Source organism: Gossypium arboreum, chromosome 8 (genome assembly GCF_025698485.1).
Source record: "Gossypium arboreum isolate Shixiya-1 chromosome 8, ASM2569848v2, whole genome shotgun sequence".
Classification (NCBI taxonomy): Eukaryota; Viridiplantae; Streptophyta; class Magnoliopsida; order Malvales; family Malvaceae; genus Gossypium; species Gossypium arboreum.
In genome coordinates, this window is record NC_069077.1 from 125,372,509 (window position 1) to 125,388,722 (window position 16,214).

General features: G+C 30.3%; 1 protein-coding gene and 1 long non-coding RNA gene across 7 annotated transcripts; both read left to right on the top strand.

The window, feature by feature from the left end:
- Window positions 1–6,480: 6,480 nt before the first annotated feature.
- On the top strand, window positions 6,481–7,993 carry LOC128296328 (uncharacterized). Its single transcript, XR_008286902.1, has 3 exons — window positions 6,481–6,564; window positions 7,048–7,125; window positions 7,743–7,993. It is a non-coding gene; the product is annotated as an uncharacterized LOC128296328 (long non-coding RNA).
- A 4,247-nt stretch (window positions 7,994–12,240) lies between these two features.
- LOC108458281 (uncharacterized) lies at window positions 12,241–15,715 on the top strand. Of its 6 annotated transcripts, none has more exons than XR_008286861.1 (6): window positions 12,241–12,511; window positions 12,901–13,064; window positions 13,148–13,221; window positions 13,747–13,891; window positions 14,153–15,304; window positions 15,382–15,715. XR_008286861.1 is itself a non-coding variant. In XM_017757618.2 (5 exons), exons 2-5 carry the CDS (start codon window positions 12,951–12,953, stop codon window positions 14,741–14,743), a joined length of 924 nt encoding a protein of 307 aa, XP_017613107.1. In that variant the 5' UTR covers window positions 12,241–12,511; window positions 12,699–12,950; the 3' UTR covers window positions 14,744–15,715. The 6 variants fall into 6 exon arrangements, 3 of the variants coding, with proteins under 3 accessions (XP_017613107.1, XP_017613106.1, XP_052887397.1); XR_008286863.1 differs by having other exon boundaries at window positions 15,403–15,715; XR_008286862.1 differs by having other exon boundaries at window positions 15,414–15,715.
- The last annotated feature ends 499 nt before the right edge of the window (window positions 15,716–16,214 follow it).

Here is a 16,214-nt window from a genome sequence, read left to right on the forward strand (position 1 = left end):
ATTTCTCGTGTCTTGATGTTCTTGACCACACAGAAGGTCAAGTGAAATTAAAAAAACACATTATTGTCAGTGGCAAACTGAGACACATACAAAATATTCTTCCGTATAGTCGATACACATAAAATATTAGATAATTTATGGTATGTATGAGCATGTAAAGATCTATAGTAAGCTAAACTATAGTGAACACTGAAAAAGGAATAATCTTTCATATCCTTTATCAACAGCACACTAGTAGTATTTATTGAGTAACTATCGTTAACAAACTAATAGCTTGAATAACAAACTAACAACTAATCAGACTACCAGCAAATAGACTAACAAACTAACAACTAATCAGACTACCAGCAAATAGACTAACAGCTATTAGATTAATAGTCTCCAACACTCCCTTTCACTTTGGCCAAAACTTACTATAATATTATCTAACTATTTTTGTTTCATTTTTACACTTCTAACAAGTTAGAACCTGTCTCCTACTAATTTTTCATCCAAAAACATACACATTTCACTTAATTTTATAAGTTTCCAAGTTCCAACAATATCCTTTAATAGCAACTTTTAATATACTTGATAAAAAAAAACTAGTGGTGTAACACCCCAAACCCGGCCTGGATGTTATGACCGGATCTAATGCGCCACATTGGTGCGTTCAAAACACTTAGTTTGGAAAAGCTGAGTTGGTGTTGTAAAAGATACTTTTAAAAGAAGGTTAAAGTGAATGGAAGTCATGCACCGGTAGGAAACCAGAAAAAGAGGAGGTGAGTCCGCTTGACCGCTTAAGTACCAAGCTCTCTTGGATCCAATCCTAGACATGCACACCACCATTGCCACACTCTAACATCTTGTATAATTTTGAGAAAACCGTTTGATTATGACCATCTTAAGAAAATGATTAAGGTTGCAAAACGTTTGCTTAAATTATTTATTTTCTTGGGAAAACATTTACTTTATGGAAACTTTGCGTCATCGTGATCTTTTAAAAACAAGTAGATTTTATAAAAGCGAACCCTAGTGCTAGCCAGTTTAATAATCCCCAAAATAAAATTAATTAAAAATAGCGGCCTTATTACAACTTTAAGCATAATAAAAATAAAATAATCCAAATTAAAGGCTAAACTTATTTAAAATCGTCAATCAATCTTCATGGCCACTCTGAATCCCGCCAAGCTCCAAGTCCACCAATTCTAGGGCTCACCTACAAGGATGGAAGAGGAAGGGGGTGAGTTTGGGAAAACTCAATGTATACAGAAACCCATCCAAAGGCCAAATCAGCTCGAGCCCATTGGGCCTAAGCCCTATTCAGATAACAAGACACAAGAGGTCAAGCCCTTTTCGAATCACATAGCAAGGCCTTAGCCCTTTTAACATAACAATGTGGCCCATAGGCCCGTTCAAGAACATGAGTAACAACAGTAATAATGAATGCAAGCCCATCTGGGGAGACTACTCAACCCACCAACCGCTACACGTACCAACCCTACACACCATGTGGGAATATCTCAACCCACCCAAATTTCTACACACCATCACAGCGAAGAACGCACTCAAATTCGATCGATTGAGGCAAAGCCTCCAAGACGTGGTTGAACCACTTTCAAGATTTCCTCCATTAATACCCCAATCCCATGCAACAGATATTAATAAATGCATATCATGCAAAATACAGTAGTAATCAATCATGCAGTTCAGCCAATTTAAACCCTAGGGGTATATTGGTAATTTTGCTATTTAGGGGTAATTTTGGTAATTTTGCTCTTTAGGGGTAATTTCAGTAATTTTGCTCTTTAGGGGTAATTTCGTGATCTACGCTACTACACAAGCTAATTCAGTAATTTTTATCAGTTTTATGCAATTTGATTCTCCCATTTAACCGACAGCTACTTTGCCCACCTCTTGCCCATATTGGTAGTAAGCCCATTGGGCCCGCTTTTGGCCCATCGAGGCCCTTTTCCGAATACGTTGATACGTCACACAAACTTACTTACCACTTTGCGGTGCTAGATCTAATAATTACTCTATGTCTTGAGAGCATTCAGATACTCACAAGCTTATGAAATGCCGGATTTTGAGATTTCGCTTTTGAATTGAACTAAAGAAGGGTGTTCGATACACACTTTGTTTATGACGATCGCTATCGAGATCCCTTACGATGTCCTACAATTATTCATCACCATTTTAGCATACAAGTTATGCTTAACAAACTCAAAATCCACCTACCTTATTCTACCAAAGAACCCTTATTGACCATAAGTTGCTTACCTTCACAGGTCCAATAATACGATTCAAGCTTATCCAAGTCGATACTCCAAGCCTCGCTGCTCCTCTAAAGTTGTCTATATCACACAGTCCAAGTCAACACTTGCCCACAAGGGCAAAATAGTCATTTAACACCCTAGGGCAAAATGGTAATTTTACCCCACAAGGGTATTTCAAGATTTTACCCTACAGGGGTATTTTAGTAATTTTTCAAACCATTGGTATTTTGGTAATTTTATAAACAAAGGGTATTTTAGTAATTTTACAAACCGAGGGTATTTTGGTGATTTTATAAACCAAGGGTATTTTGGTAATTCAGTAAATTGAGGTAAAACAGTAATTCGTAAATCGGAGTACTTTGGTAATTTTACAAGTCGAGGGCATTTCAAGAATTGGTAAACTAAAGTATTCTAAACATGGATAACAATACGAATGGGCCTAAAGCCTATTCTCATTAAATGGGCCCACACGCTCGTGTGGCCCTTTTAGCCCAAACCTAGCCACGATATTCGATTCACCTAGCCTAGTCCAATATTTACTACACAATCAAACAACTTATCCAATTGGGCCGTGGGCCCATTGGGCCCATATGGCCCCTTTCACCATCGCACCAAGTAGCAATCCAACAACAAGAGTAGTGATAAATACACACGATAGGAGATGGAGTTAATCCGCTCCAAGCACTTCTAGCCGATGCCCAACCCAAACGAGCTCGCCATAACGCGAAAGGATCACCAAGAAAGGTACCTTTGCTCTCCTCATAGTTCTCTCTATTTAAAGCCGACCAGATCCACTCCTATGTTAGCTTACCGATGTGGGATCCTCCATCATCGAGTTTAAATTCAACACCAACTCTTGCCATCCCAACATAGCAAAATAATCAACCTTTGCATGCCAAGGATTCAACCAAAGTCCTCCTATATGCCAACTCACGCCATCACCACTAGGCCACCAACTCATTTGTGTCATAAATCCAACACATTAAACTTTAAAGCGCACCTACTTGCTTCTAGATTTATTGAAAAGAAAAACCAAAATATATTGCAAGAGCCAAGACTTGAACCTTGGACCCTTGCTTCCTCTATGGCGTCACTTCCTTGTCCCCTAAGTGGCGTCACCTTGCCACTACACCACACTCCTTTTTGTGTCACAATTTCTCCAACAATATTCTTAAGGCCTACCTACTACACCTGTGGTTTGATCTACCTTAAATTTTTACTAGAGTCCGTGTTTGAACCCAAGACTTCTCCAACACTTCTCAAGACACTTAACCACTAAAATAAGCCTTCATTAACAAAATTTACATGCACAACAAAATATTAAAAGTGCCTTCAACCGCTCCCATGCTCAAGGCCCAAAACTTCTAGGCCCAAATTCAGGGTGTTACAAGTGGTACATATATGTAAAACAAGTTCCAAATATTCAAAATCTATAAAAAGTTTGAAGAAAAACATACCTTATACTTAAATTTTGAAGGAAAAATAATAATTTTTTCTTCTTTTCTTGCTAACACAAATATGAAAAAGAAAGATGATAAAATCTCTTCATCTTTTCTTTTCTTTTTATATATATTATTATATTACTTAAAAATATTATTACGTTAAGTAAACTATTAAACAAATATTAATTTATTATTATTTAACAAAATATCATTCAAAAGTCATCATGAGTAATTTAGCTCCTTTAAAAAGATTTTCTCTTTGTTTTTATTAAGAATAATTTTTTTAATATTATTTTTAATTCTATAAAATATTGGAGGGGCTTACTTATATTTTTAAGAGGGTTATTATATATATACAAAGGAAAAAATTGCATAAATCTTAAACCTTTTGGGGGCCATGTCCCGAGGGGACCTCATTGTGGCTTTGTCATAGTTTGTATAACTTGTTTAGAATTTATTGAAAAAAGGTTTAATACACACTTTAATCCTTAAAGTATATTGTCTTTTCCACTTAGGTCCTTAAAGCTTTTTTGTCCAATTCAGTGCCTAGTGTTATTAGATTTTCCTGTTCAGTCCTTTAGATTTTTTTGCCCGAGCAATCATGTGCTACCACATGTCATACAATGACATCTTCATATTAAAAACCTTCAAAATACTTAAAAATTTAAAAATATTTGCAAAAATATACAAAATTATTTAAAATTAAAAACTAATAAAACTTTTAAAATAGAAAAATATAAAATTATATTTACAAAAAAAAAAAAAATATAAAATAAATTTAAAATTAAAAAATTTAAAATAGAAAAATTATAAAAAACTAAAAATATTAAAATTGTAATATTTATAGAATTTTATATATCACATCTACAGAAGTGCTTTTGAAACATGTTTTTAATAAAAGCAAATAATAGTTTAGCTCAATCAGCATTATTACCTAAAATTTTAAAAACACAATATGTTTATAATTCTAATGATATTATTACTTAAAAAATTAAATCTTAAATTAGTTGTCATATTAGGTAGTTTTTAAATATATACGGATTATTACAAATTTTAATTATATATATGACGCAATAATATGAATTTGGATGGTTGCTTATAATGTATATATTAAAAAACAAAATATACTATTTATAAATATCAAAATTATTTATTCAAATACATTGTATAAAATTTAAATATTTCTATATAACTTAAGAATAATGTTTAAAAACATAATATTCTTTTAAAACAAATTGTTAGATTATAATTGAGTCTACAATACTCACTTTAAAGATGAAACTGTTTAATGTTCCATACAACTAAACTTAAATAGTTTAAAATTTTAATCTTCTTAGTATTTTTAACAATTATTTTTAATTAAAAATCGTTTAGTAATTTTTCGTTGTATCTCATTAAAGGTGATAATTAAATATTTATTTATATGCTTACTGTTTATTGAATTGACGTTTTTAATAAACTCTATGCATATTAGACACGTGTACTGTTCTGTGCTGTCTGCTAGACTTCGTGGCCCCACATGCGAACTCTTAAGGTATATTCAAGCTGGGACTATGAGTTCTTCTTGGCACATGCGAGCTGAGACCGCAAGTTCCCCTTGCTTCTCATTATGAGGTTTGCACGCATCCATCTGGTAGAGCCTAATTGGGTTGCGAGTAGGCCACCGAGACTTTATCTGGTTTTCGGGTTAGTGATCATACATATATAATAAAAATAAAAAGATTTTATTTATATGTAAATAAATTTTAAATAAGATTAAACAATTAAAGTATTTTAATTTAAGTTATAAATAATTTATTTAAGATAATATTTTTAAATATATATATATATATTAAAGATGGAAATTAAAATAAAAACTAAATAAAATATTTCAAATAAAATATAATAATTTTAAATATATAATTAAAATAATTATGTAAGGATTAAATTTTAATTTTATCCTAAAAAGTTATTTTTAAAGAATATTTATTTTATAATAATATTTATTAAAATATTGACATAAAAATTAATAAAATGTTTATGATATACAATTAAAATTAAAATTAAAAGTTTAACAATAATATTAGTTTCATAGGGTTAATATTTGGTACACTAGGCAATGTAACTTTTTTTATTTCACAAGTAACTTTAAAAAATTATCATGTGTATTTTTTAAAATATTTTACTATACTGCCTCTAACTTTACTTGTGAAGTTTAAAAACACTACTAGTGTAACATCCTGAAATAGGGCCTAAACGGAACAGTGGTTGCGAAACCACAAATCCGAGGTAGAATGTAACGGCCTAATTTTCAGTGGTGTCAAAAATTGTGATTTGAGATCACTAAATCGGACAAATAAGATTGAACAAGATAGTAACTTAATATTTATGAGTCAAGTAAGAATTTAGAAGAATTTGTGAAATGGTGAAATTAGTGAATTAAAATAATTTATTAGGTCAGACGGGTCAAAAACGAGGTATCGAGACCTCGAATTTGAAAATCAAGCTATAAATATTTTTATAAATATTTATGAAGTGTCATTGAGTTAGTATTAAAGTTTCGTTAGAAAATTTTGATGTTTGGATAGCTAATTAATTAAAAGGACTAAATGAAAATAGCTCAAAATTTGTTAAATTGTGAGTAAATAGCTTAAGTATTTAAAAAAATGGATTTAAAGAGCAATTAGACCCAAAGGTTAATGGCTGGACGGTTTGGGTATGAAATAAGTAAGAAAACAATGTGAACAAGGGACAAAATTAGAATTAGCATAAAAGTTAATAGTTAAAAAAATGATGTAATTGAAAATCTAGACATTTCTTCATCTTTCTCAGCCAGAAACGCCGTAGCAGGTCTCCTATGCTGGTTTTTCATATTTTTGCACCATGTAAGTTCAATTTTTACTATTTCTTAGTAATTTTTATGTTTTGTGACTTTTACAATTAGGTCCAATCATCTAATTCATTAGTTTTTGATTTGGTGGGTGAAATTGGAAGTTACCCTGGCTGAGTAAGGGTAGTTTATGATGAATTATTATGAAATTGAAGTTCTAATTTCATATTAAGGTTGTTTTATTAAGTCATTTTGATAGAAAATGGTATTTAGGACCTAATTGTGAGCAAAATTGTGAATTAGATGTTGGTGTTGAAATTCAGAATATCAAAGGCTGTGAAATAGTTTATAATGATAAAATAAAAGTGTTAATTTAGAAAAAAATTAGTTCAATTGATGGGTGAATTGAGCAGGGACTAAATTGTAAAAACTGTAAATTTTGGGGTAAAAGTGCAATTTTGAATTTTGAACAGCATAAATTGTGAAGTGAAATAGAAATCAAATAAATGCTAATGAGTAGAAATATTTTATATTATAGATCAAGAATCCAAAGAAGAACGAGGAAAAGAAAAAGTAAAGGACTAAATTGTAAGGTTTAGTCACATTTTGTATCAAGGTAAGTTTACAGTAAATAAATGCAATATTCTTTTATATTACATTATTATTTTCAATTTCCAGCATTTATATATTATGTTATGAAAATATTTAAAGTCGAATTTAAGGTGAAGTAAGAGGAAAAGTGTTAGAAAGCCGGTTGAACCCTAGGAATGTTAGGATATTAGGGTTGACAGACGAATGAAATGAGCCATGTAAGTCCATATTAGAAATATGGCTTTGGAGACAGGATTGAGCCATGTAAGTCCATATTATATATGGCATTGGAGACAGAATAATTCATGTAAGTCCATGTCAAAGACATGGCATTGGCGAGATATTGATAGACGAGACGACCCTAGTATCCTTAGTATTCCGAGTGGTTCAACGGGTCAGGATACGAGTTAAATTACAGTGAATTAACAGCAAAGGAAAAGTAGATTATACTTATGAAAAAGGAAAGGTCAGATAAGAAAGAAGGTAAGGGAATAAAGAAGAAGATAGAAATTGAGAAGTAAAGAAATTTATGATGTTAGATGATATTATGCATAATTATCCATTATGTTGAATGTTGTGATTTATTTGCTTGTAAGCTTACTAAGCCTAGTGCTTAATCTCTTTATTTTCTTCTTCTTATAGTACTTATCTAGTCACTCGGGGATCGAAGGAAATGTCGGAGGCCGATCACACTATCAAAGAAATAACTCGGTATAACTAGACGTTTTGTTTTAGGTATGGCATGTATAGAAACTTAGCTACTTTTGGTATAATATGAATAATGAATGATGTGTAAATATTTGCTAGTGATTAGCTAAGAAAATAGTTGATGATATACATGTTTATTAATATGTATGATTGAATGATGATTATCACATGAAAATTATGAAAAATGTGAAAGTAACCTAAAAACAGATTCAAGTAACAGAAATGATGTAACTTTGAAAAATCACTAAAAATTGTAGAAACATAGTTTGAAGATGAATAATATATGAAATTAAAGCTTATTATGTATATTTTCTTATGGAATAAGCAAAACAGGTAAAAGTATTATATTTTATGATATATCTGAGTTTTAGTGAAACAGGGTCAGAGCGATTTCTGGATCCCCTGTTTCAACTTTGGAAATTCACCATAAATTGTACAAAACTAATTAGAAGGTATAATTTATATGGTTAGAATGCTTGTTGAATCTAGTTTTGAGAGAAACAAACGACTTAGTCATATGAATTTTGTACAGGAAGAAAAATGGTTCGTAGTAAGAAGAGGTCAGTGCAGTCGAGTTTTGAAACAGGGGAAACTTTAACTAATAAACTGTACTAATTGGCTAAGTCAAAAATTCTAGAAAAAAATTAGTAGATATATATATGAGTCTAGTTTCATGAAAAATTTACGGATCTTAATTTCAAGTTTTGAAACTCGAGAAATGAATTTTTAAGTAACCATGATGCAGAAAAACAGTTTATTCCGAAAATTAAAATAAGTGATTTAGAGTTGTTTAAAAGGTAAGATAAGTTTAGTAACACCTCAAGTTTGACTCCGGTGATGGTTTCGGGCGTGGGGGCGTTACAACTAGCTTTACCGAACATTATTTCTTTATAATATTTAAAAACAATTGTTGAAAAGATATTTAATTAATCTTAACTAAAACTTATTGTAAATATATTATAATATTGTTATTTAATAGTTTTATAATTTATTATGTTGAATGCATTAAAAAGTAAATATATTATAAAAAATTAAATTTGTATTACTATTCGTAAAAAATAATTAAATTCAATAAAACAAAAATGATCATCTTTATTTTATATCTACTAAAAACAAATTGTTATTATTTGAACTAGATTTTATAAAATTTATTTAATTTATAATAATAACTCAACGTTTAATAAAATTTATTTCTATATAAAATCCTATGTTGACTTGATGGTCGAGTATTCATTACTCTAAGTGTGACTTGGATTGAACTCGTGTTGGTTATGCGTTGTTGTTAGGGCTTTGCCCTCCTAATTATTCTATATACATTTTAATTTTTCAATATTATTTTCTCTTTATTTGCAGATTCATTTGTCATTTATTTTAAATTTACTTAATAATATTTTTATTATTTAACTTTCTGAATATTGGGGTAAAATGTATACAGCTCCTAAGTGATTAATTATATTTTAGAAAATTTAAATTATCAAATGGATGATATTGTAAAATACATCATTACTTAAAAATTTACAAGATTTATTTTCAAGTAATATACAAAAACTGCATGAAATTGTTTTAATGTTTACAACATAATACTTTTATCATTAAATTAAAAAGTTATTAACGACTTAAGAGATTTTTGAACTATTAATATGAGAAATAAAAGATATTCGACATTAGTTAAAAAATTTGTCAAGGGCCTTGGTCCCTTAAAATGATTTTTTTATTTAGATCATTTTATAATTTATAAAATTTTAAATTAGTTATGGTAAAATTGTGCTTTGCCCCCAATATGATAAAATTTTGATTTAATCCTTTAAAAATTATAAAGACGTAGATGTTAAAATGGTGAAATTATATTTTTACTATTGTAAAATATATAATTTAATTCCAACCCCCTCCAAAAACATTCTGGCTCCGCAACTGAGCTGCTCATTGATCTATTGTTAAATACCGTTAAAAAAACTTTTGAACAAATAAAATTACTATACATGACAAAAATATTTTAATTAAATATTTTTTTTCTTTTTTCTTTCATCTTCTTCCTCTCTCTTTGTTTTTTTAGGGTGAACTATATTATTAGTCACTCAACTAAAAAAGTTACAATTTAGTCATTAAGTTATTCAAAAGTTTTCTTTTAAATCATTGGGCTGTTAAAATCGATGTTATATAGATATTCGCACTGCTTGTACCAATCGAAAGCTCTCTTCTACGGTTCAATTTGTCTTCATGAAACAACTTTAGATATCATGGATTTGTGAACCAAAATTCAAGTAAGTTTTTTCTCCGATCTCTGATCTTCGATATTGACCATCAGGTCAACTTGGATCTAAAGTATGTTCTTCTACACGTCAATGGGCATTGATCCATTGTATTGATTATCGAATTGTTACTTGAAACTCGTTGGCGAAACTTTTTTTTTTTAATATTAACAACCCAATGACTTAAATTAAAATTTTTGAATAATTCAATAAACAAGTTATAAAATTTAAGTAATCAAAACGAAAATTGACCTATAATTTAGTGACAAACGGTATAGTTTACTTTTTTTTTTTTTTTTTTTACTTTGTGCTTGAAGAAGAAGCTTACCATATGTTTTAAAAACTCCAAACATACATACATAATTTTCATTTAGAATCCCCCATATGTAAAAGGAGAGATAGATAAGTAGCAGTTTGGAGTGGAAATGAATAAAGGAGAGACAAAGAAGGAAATGTCTAAAATGGAGGATTACATTTTCAGGCCGTTTCAAGAGATCGGTATAATCATAGTTTAAGGGAGAGACGGTGAAGCAGAGAAATATTTTATTTTATTTTTATTTATTTTATTTAATTAAAATGTCATGTGGTATATTTCAACATGCTCTGAATTTTAACATTTTATTTAATTTTTTTATTTTTTAATATTTAAATTTGTATTTTTGTCAAATCACCCCAACATAAAGAATTATCTAGTGGATAACACGATAGCATTTAATTAATTTTTAAAATTTTAAAAATTCAAAATAAATATGAGAATAATTTTTTAAAAATTAAAAATCATTAAAAAGTATAAAAATATAAAAAGTAATTTTAAAAATTAAAATTAATTAAAATTTGACATATCATCCATATGACAACCGATGTATATGCCATGTCAAGAATGTTAACAAGTGTTAACTTTTCCATCCATTTTGGGTGATTTGACAAAAAAAAAAGAGTTAAAGTTCAAAGGCCAAAAAGGTAGAAAATTAAATAAAAGGATAAAATAACTTTTATTGTAAAGTTTGACGACAAAAAAATTAACAGACCTAAAAATAATTACTCGCTTAAAATTTAAAATTTAACTTATTATTAAATTTATTTAAAAATAATTACTCACTCAAAGTCAAATTTTACTATTAGTCTTTATAGTTTATACAATGTGTAATTTGCGAATTTAATCTTTGTACTTCAAATTGATTATTTTAATTATGTACTTTCCAAATTTTAAAATTTTAGTTTTGACCTAAATTGTAGTTGTTAAATCATCAAATTCAATTCTATTATTTTTAAAATATTATCGACAAACATATTATCATATGCTTAATGCCCTGTCAACGTGCTATTTTTACATAATACTCGTAAAAACCATGTTATTTTAGTTAAGGGATTTAATAGTTGTTGGACTGAAAATGCAAAATTCAAAAAATATAGTGATTAAAAATGATCAAATTAGAAAATAGAGATTAATTTTACACTTACATACAATACTGAATAATAAATTTAACATTTATTATTTGGGTGAAGACTAAAATTTTAAAATTCGAAAGTATAAAAACTAAAATCAACCATATTAGAATACAAAAACTAAAATCGTAACTTATAGGGACTAATTGTAGAATTTTACCTATTAGAGATACATTATACATATAGTTGCTTACGCTTAGACTTGTTCATGGGCCAGTCACCCAACCGGACCCAAAGGTCAGCTCAAAAAGTGAGAGAGTTTTGGTAAAAATATAAGCTCGAAAAACGAGTTTGAAAAAAAATAAGGGCTGTTTAGAAAATGAGCTGGGTCTCGAGTAAGGAGTTTTGGCCTGAGTTTGGCCCGGCTTGAATATACAAAGAAAAAAATTGCTATTTTTTTGCTGTTTTGTTGCTATTTTCTTTCTTTTTTTCCACTATTTTACTATCATTTCACTATTATGTTGTTATTATTATGTTGTTATTATTTGAATATTGTATAACTCTTGTTTTATTGTTAATTTTGTTATTATTTTAGAAATATTTACTTATTAATTTGCACTTATCTTAATGTTATTTTAAGTATACATATGTTTTTAAATTTATTTTTAATTTGTTGAGAAATATTTATTTTAATATTTTAATAATTTTGATGTATTATATTTTTTTAGTAATTTTAATGTATTATATATTTTTAAAATTTTATATAGAAAATAATATAAAATTAATACAGTAGGCTGAACCCAAATTTTAACAATTTTATTCGGTAAGATTTGGAAATTTTAAGCTGACACCCACACCTAAAATTTTGGTTGGTCCCGGCGATGAACAGCTTTAGTTATGCTTCTGTTAATCAGCATGAAACAGCTCAGCCCAGCCCAGCTCTGCCGAGTTTTTGTTCTCTTACCCTCCCTCCCTCCCTCCTCCCGTCCTTCCTTCCTTCCCGGTTGCTGCCGCTGCCGCCTCCGCCTGCGAGATGTGATGTGATGTCATATCGTTTCATGATTTACGGTATACTAGTTTCTTCGTATTTTTTTCTTCTTTTACGAATTTTTTTTCACCTTCTTCACCATCGAAGTTTAAGGTTCCTTGCTCTTTTTTTAATCCTTTAAACAACATAGCTTTGCTGCTTCTAATTCGTAACTGTCTCAATTTTCAATTTTGGCTTTCCCCCGTTTTCCCTTTTCATTCAATGAAGAGACGAATCAAAGATTAAGAGGATTCCCCCCTTCAGTCTCTTCTCTGCGTGACTGACGATAACCACACTATTAGCCTGCCTTAATTTTGCAATGGCCTTTTCGGTGTTCAAATTCGACGATTTAAGAGGCTCCCGTGAATTAGATATATTTGTTTTTGAATCTTGAAAAACTTAGACATAAATAATATAAGGCCGGTCGCAGGCAGTGGCAGGTAAGCAAACGAGTTGCTGCCCGAAGCAAAACCAACCAAAATGGGGAAGAGAAACAGAGAGAGAAGAAAATCTGAAAAGCCGTGTAAGTCGGACCAACTTGTCGCCGTCCCCATCGGTTCCCCTACTCCTCTTGCTAATCTATCACTCAACTCTGTAAGTTTTCCTTTCTTTGTTGTGTCTTCCTTTTCATTTGCACTATTTTTCATTCTTATAAGAATTGAATATTGGGGCTACAGGTGGTACTGCATGATTGGTGGTTGTGCATGGTGCTGCCTAAGGGTTTGGCTGTTGGAGGGTTTCAATGCAGAGGGTAGCCTCTCTAACTCAACCTTCAATTTTTGTTTTTTTTTCTTTTCTTCATATAAATATAAATATGGATACAGATATCTAAATAAAAGAGGAGGAATTTGCTTTTTCTGAAGCATGCATGATTCTCAGGAACTATCTTTTCCATGTGGATTTAGATGAGGCTTAACTCTATCCTAGTGTTAGTACTCCACGTTTGTAAATACTGATGAACAAATAGCCCCTTTTTCTTTCTTCTTTTTCTAGTGGTTTTATTTATAACTAGAATTGACATACCCACTATTTGGGGAGAAATTAAGAAAAAAATATAAAAATATGTAAAAATGATTTTTTTTGTGGTTAGAAAAAATAAAGATGGTAAAAGAAATACTCATATTTCTTTAAAAAGAATAATTAATTTTAAGTTATGATTTAAGAATAATAAATGACTTACATCATTATAAATATATGTTTTGTACATTTACTTTGGTCATTTTGTTTTAATAATTTCACTTACTGAATTGGTGTCGGTTTAATTCGTGACATACAGGAGGCAAGGACAAAGAGTGTTGTGCTCTGCAGCCATTGCCAAAAGACATGATGCCACCACTCTTGAAACTGCCGATGGCATCACAGTTGCTATTAGTGGATTCATCAATACCTCTCGTACACTTCAAAATGGCTTTTCACCTAAGGTGAGGTTTCTCATTAGACTAGCTATTGATTCTTATCCTTGCCAACAATATCATTTTATCATATTCCTAATAGTAAGACTATATTATATGATCTTCTTGAAACCTTGCTTTTGCTTAAATTTAAAATTCATCTTAGGACAGCTAAACCAATTTGATAAATGAAATTTGGATATACATCCTGTCGGATCACAATGCACATGTATTTTGTTAACTCCACTCCTCCCCTTGGAGCTCAAATTTCTTGATCTTAATCCCTTGCAGGTTTGCAGTCATTTCCTCTTTGGATTTCCATATGACTGGGAGGAATATGCTTCACATTCTAATGAACAATCTTTCTGTAGTAGCACTGAAGCAAGCAGTACTACTAGTTTGCTTCACAGCAACGCTATGTCTTTGCCACTCCCTTCTTTAGACAATCTCCATGTCCCTGCTGCCAGGATACGTGATCTTCTGATGCTTTCTGCTGGAGATTCTCCAAACTCAGTTTTTGATCACATGCTGCTGCAAAAGTTGAGCACCCATGATTCTCAAAATGCTGAAAGTACTACGGCTGATTCAAACATGGGAAATAAAGATCCTAAAGACTGTCCTTATTCTGTTGCTGATGGTGAAAATTCGAATTGTCATAAGGAGAAGGTTATTCAGAATCACGTAGATGATAATAACATCTTGTGTTCAAGGAGTAAAACAACAGTGGGATCTTGGAATGAGGATGTGAGCATCCTTACCCCACCTAATACTAGAGGTGTAATCACCAGAAGCATGACAAGGTTGAAGCGCCGTACTTCTGAAAGGCTGAAGAGACTGAGACTTTCTTCATCAGAGTTAAAGGAAAAAGTATTGCGGAGATAAGACCAATAATCTCTCATCTCTTGCTAATCCTTTTTCATTCCTTAGCTTTCGACATACATCAGAGCCTCAGGAAGATAGCAACTACAGGTGCTTTAAGAGGGAGTTGTGCATATATGCATGTGTGTGTATATATATACATATTTCTCCTTTGGCTATTACTAATGATAAAATAGAACCCTTGAACTAGTTTAGTTTTGTTAAATATGCCTGTATTTTTGTTGTACCCGAATAAGCCCGTATTAGTGAAATGTTGATTTATGCATAAATTGTAAATTAGGGGCTTATTTGGATAAAAGTTAAAGATTGCTTGCATGGTCACACATAAAAGAAAACTTTCACTGGACATAAATCTCGATATATGGAAGTACTTACAAAGATCAATATGTGGATATGAGAGCAATAGCTGTAACAGGAAGGCCAAATGCTGAAATACCTTGAGGTAAAGAATACGGCTGATTTACACCAATCACAATGAGCAACAGAGGAAGAGCTTCCCACTGCAAAGCAAACATGTTTACCTATAATGTAAGAGAGAAGCCACTGAATACCGCACAAAACCAGGTATGAGATGTGAACTTAGTGCATGAAATCATTGTATTGATGTGTAGTTTCTTCTAATTATATTCATTTTTAAGTAGATGATATGTTTCGAAACTAAGCTGCATCGCAGAAAATCCTCGCCTCATTATCATCTTCAACAAAGCAACAATGACCAAAACCTGCATGTCCACCGACCAAATATAGAGAATTTTACGAGGAACACTTCTGATATATGAGTGGAATAGATGGTGCAGCATAATTAAGAAGCATGCGAATAAGTGGAAGATATAGGTGCCAATAAGAGCCAAGGTTTAATAGATTGTAACAAAACTTACCTTAAAGAGGTTGCTCAGGAGCATCTTCATGGTTGCAGCATTGAAATAAAGCTGCCAATAAGCAATTCACATCAATTAGTTTTTCTTTCACCCAGAATTCGGTTGAATTGGTATACAAGGTAACTCAATTGAATAAGCGAAATTCTTTAAAAACCTCAATTTAATATACTAAAATAAAGTACGTTTAAATCTTTTAATTTTAACAAACAGCTAATCATTTAAAATTTATTTAAAAATAATTATTCACTTAAAATTTTTAGTTTTAAATTTTAACTTATTTTTAAAATTTATTTAAACAATAATTACTCACTTAAAGTGAAAATTTGCTATTAGCCTGTAACTTGTTGATTTGATATTTGTAGTTTATAATTGTTATTTTTATTATGTTCTTTTCAAATTTTAAAGTTTCAATTTTGACCCAAATTGTAGTTTAATTAAATTTTGTTATTTTTAAAATTTTATGCTAGAAAAATATTATCGCATTAAGTAATACCATGTCAATTTGTTATTTTCACATAATAGTCATGAAAAGTCATGTGATTTTAAGTAGTTCAATGGTAGTTAGATTAAAATTTTAAAATTTGAAAAGTATAAAA

What these genes read in the sequence shown, in the direction of transcription:
- LOC108458281 (XM_017757618.2), top strand. Translation starts at nt 12,951, where the DNA reads ATGGGGAAGAGAAACAGAGAGAGAAGAAAATCTGAAAAGCCGTGTAAG. An exon ending in CTAATCTATCACTCAACTCT is followed by an intron (nt 13,065 to 13,147) that starts GTAAGTTTTCCT and finishes TTGGGGCTACAG; the next exon opens with GTGGTACTGCATGATTGGTG. An exon ending in GGAGGGTTTCAATGCAGAGG is followed by an intron (nt 13,222 to 13,746) that starts GTAGCCTCTCTA and finishes CGTGACATACAG; the next exon opens with GAGGCAAGGACAAAGAGTGT.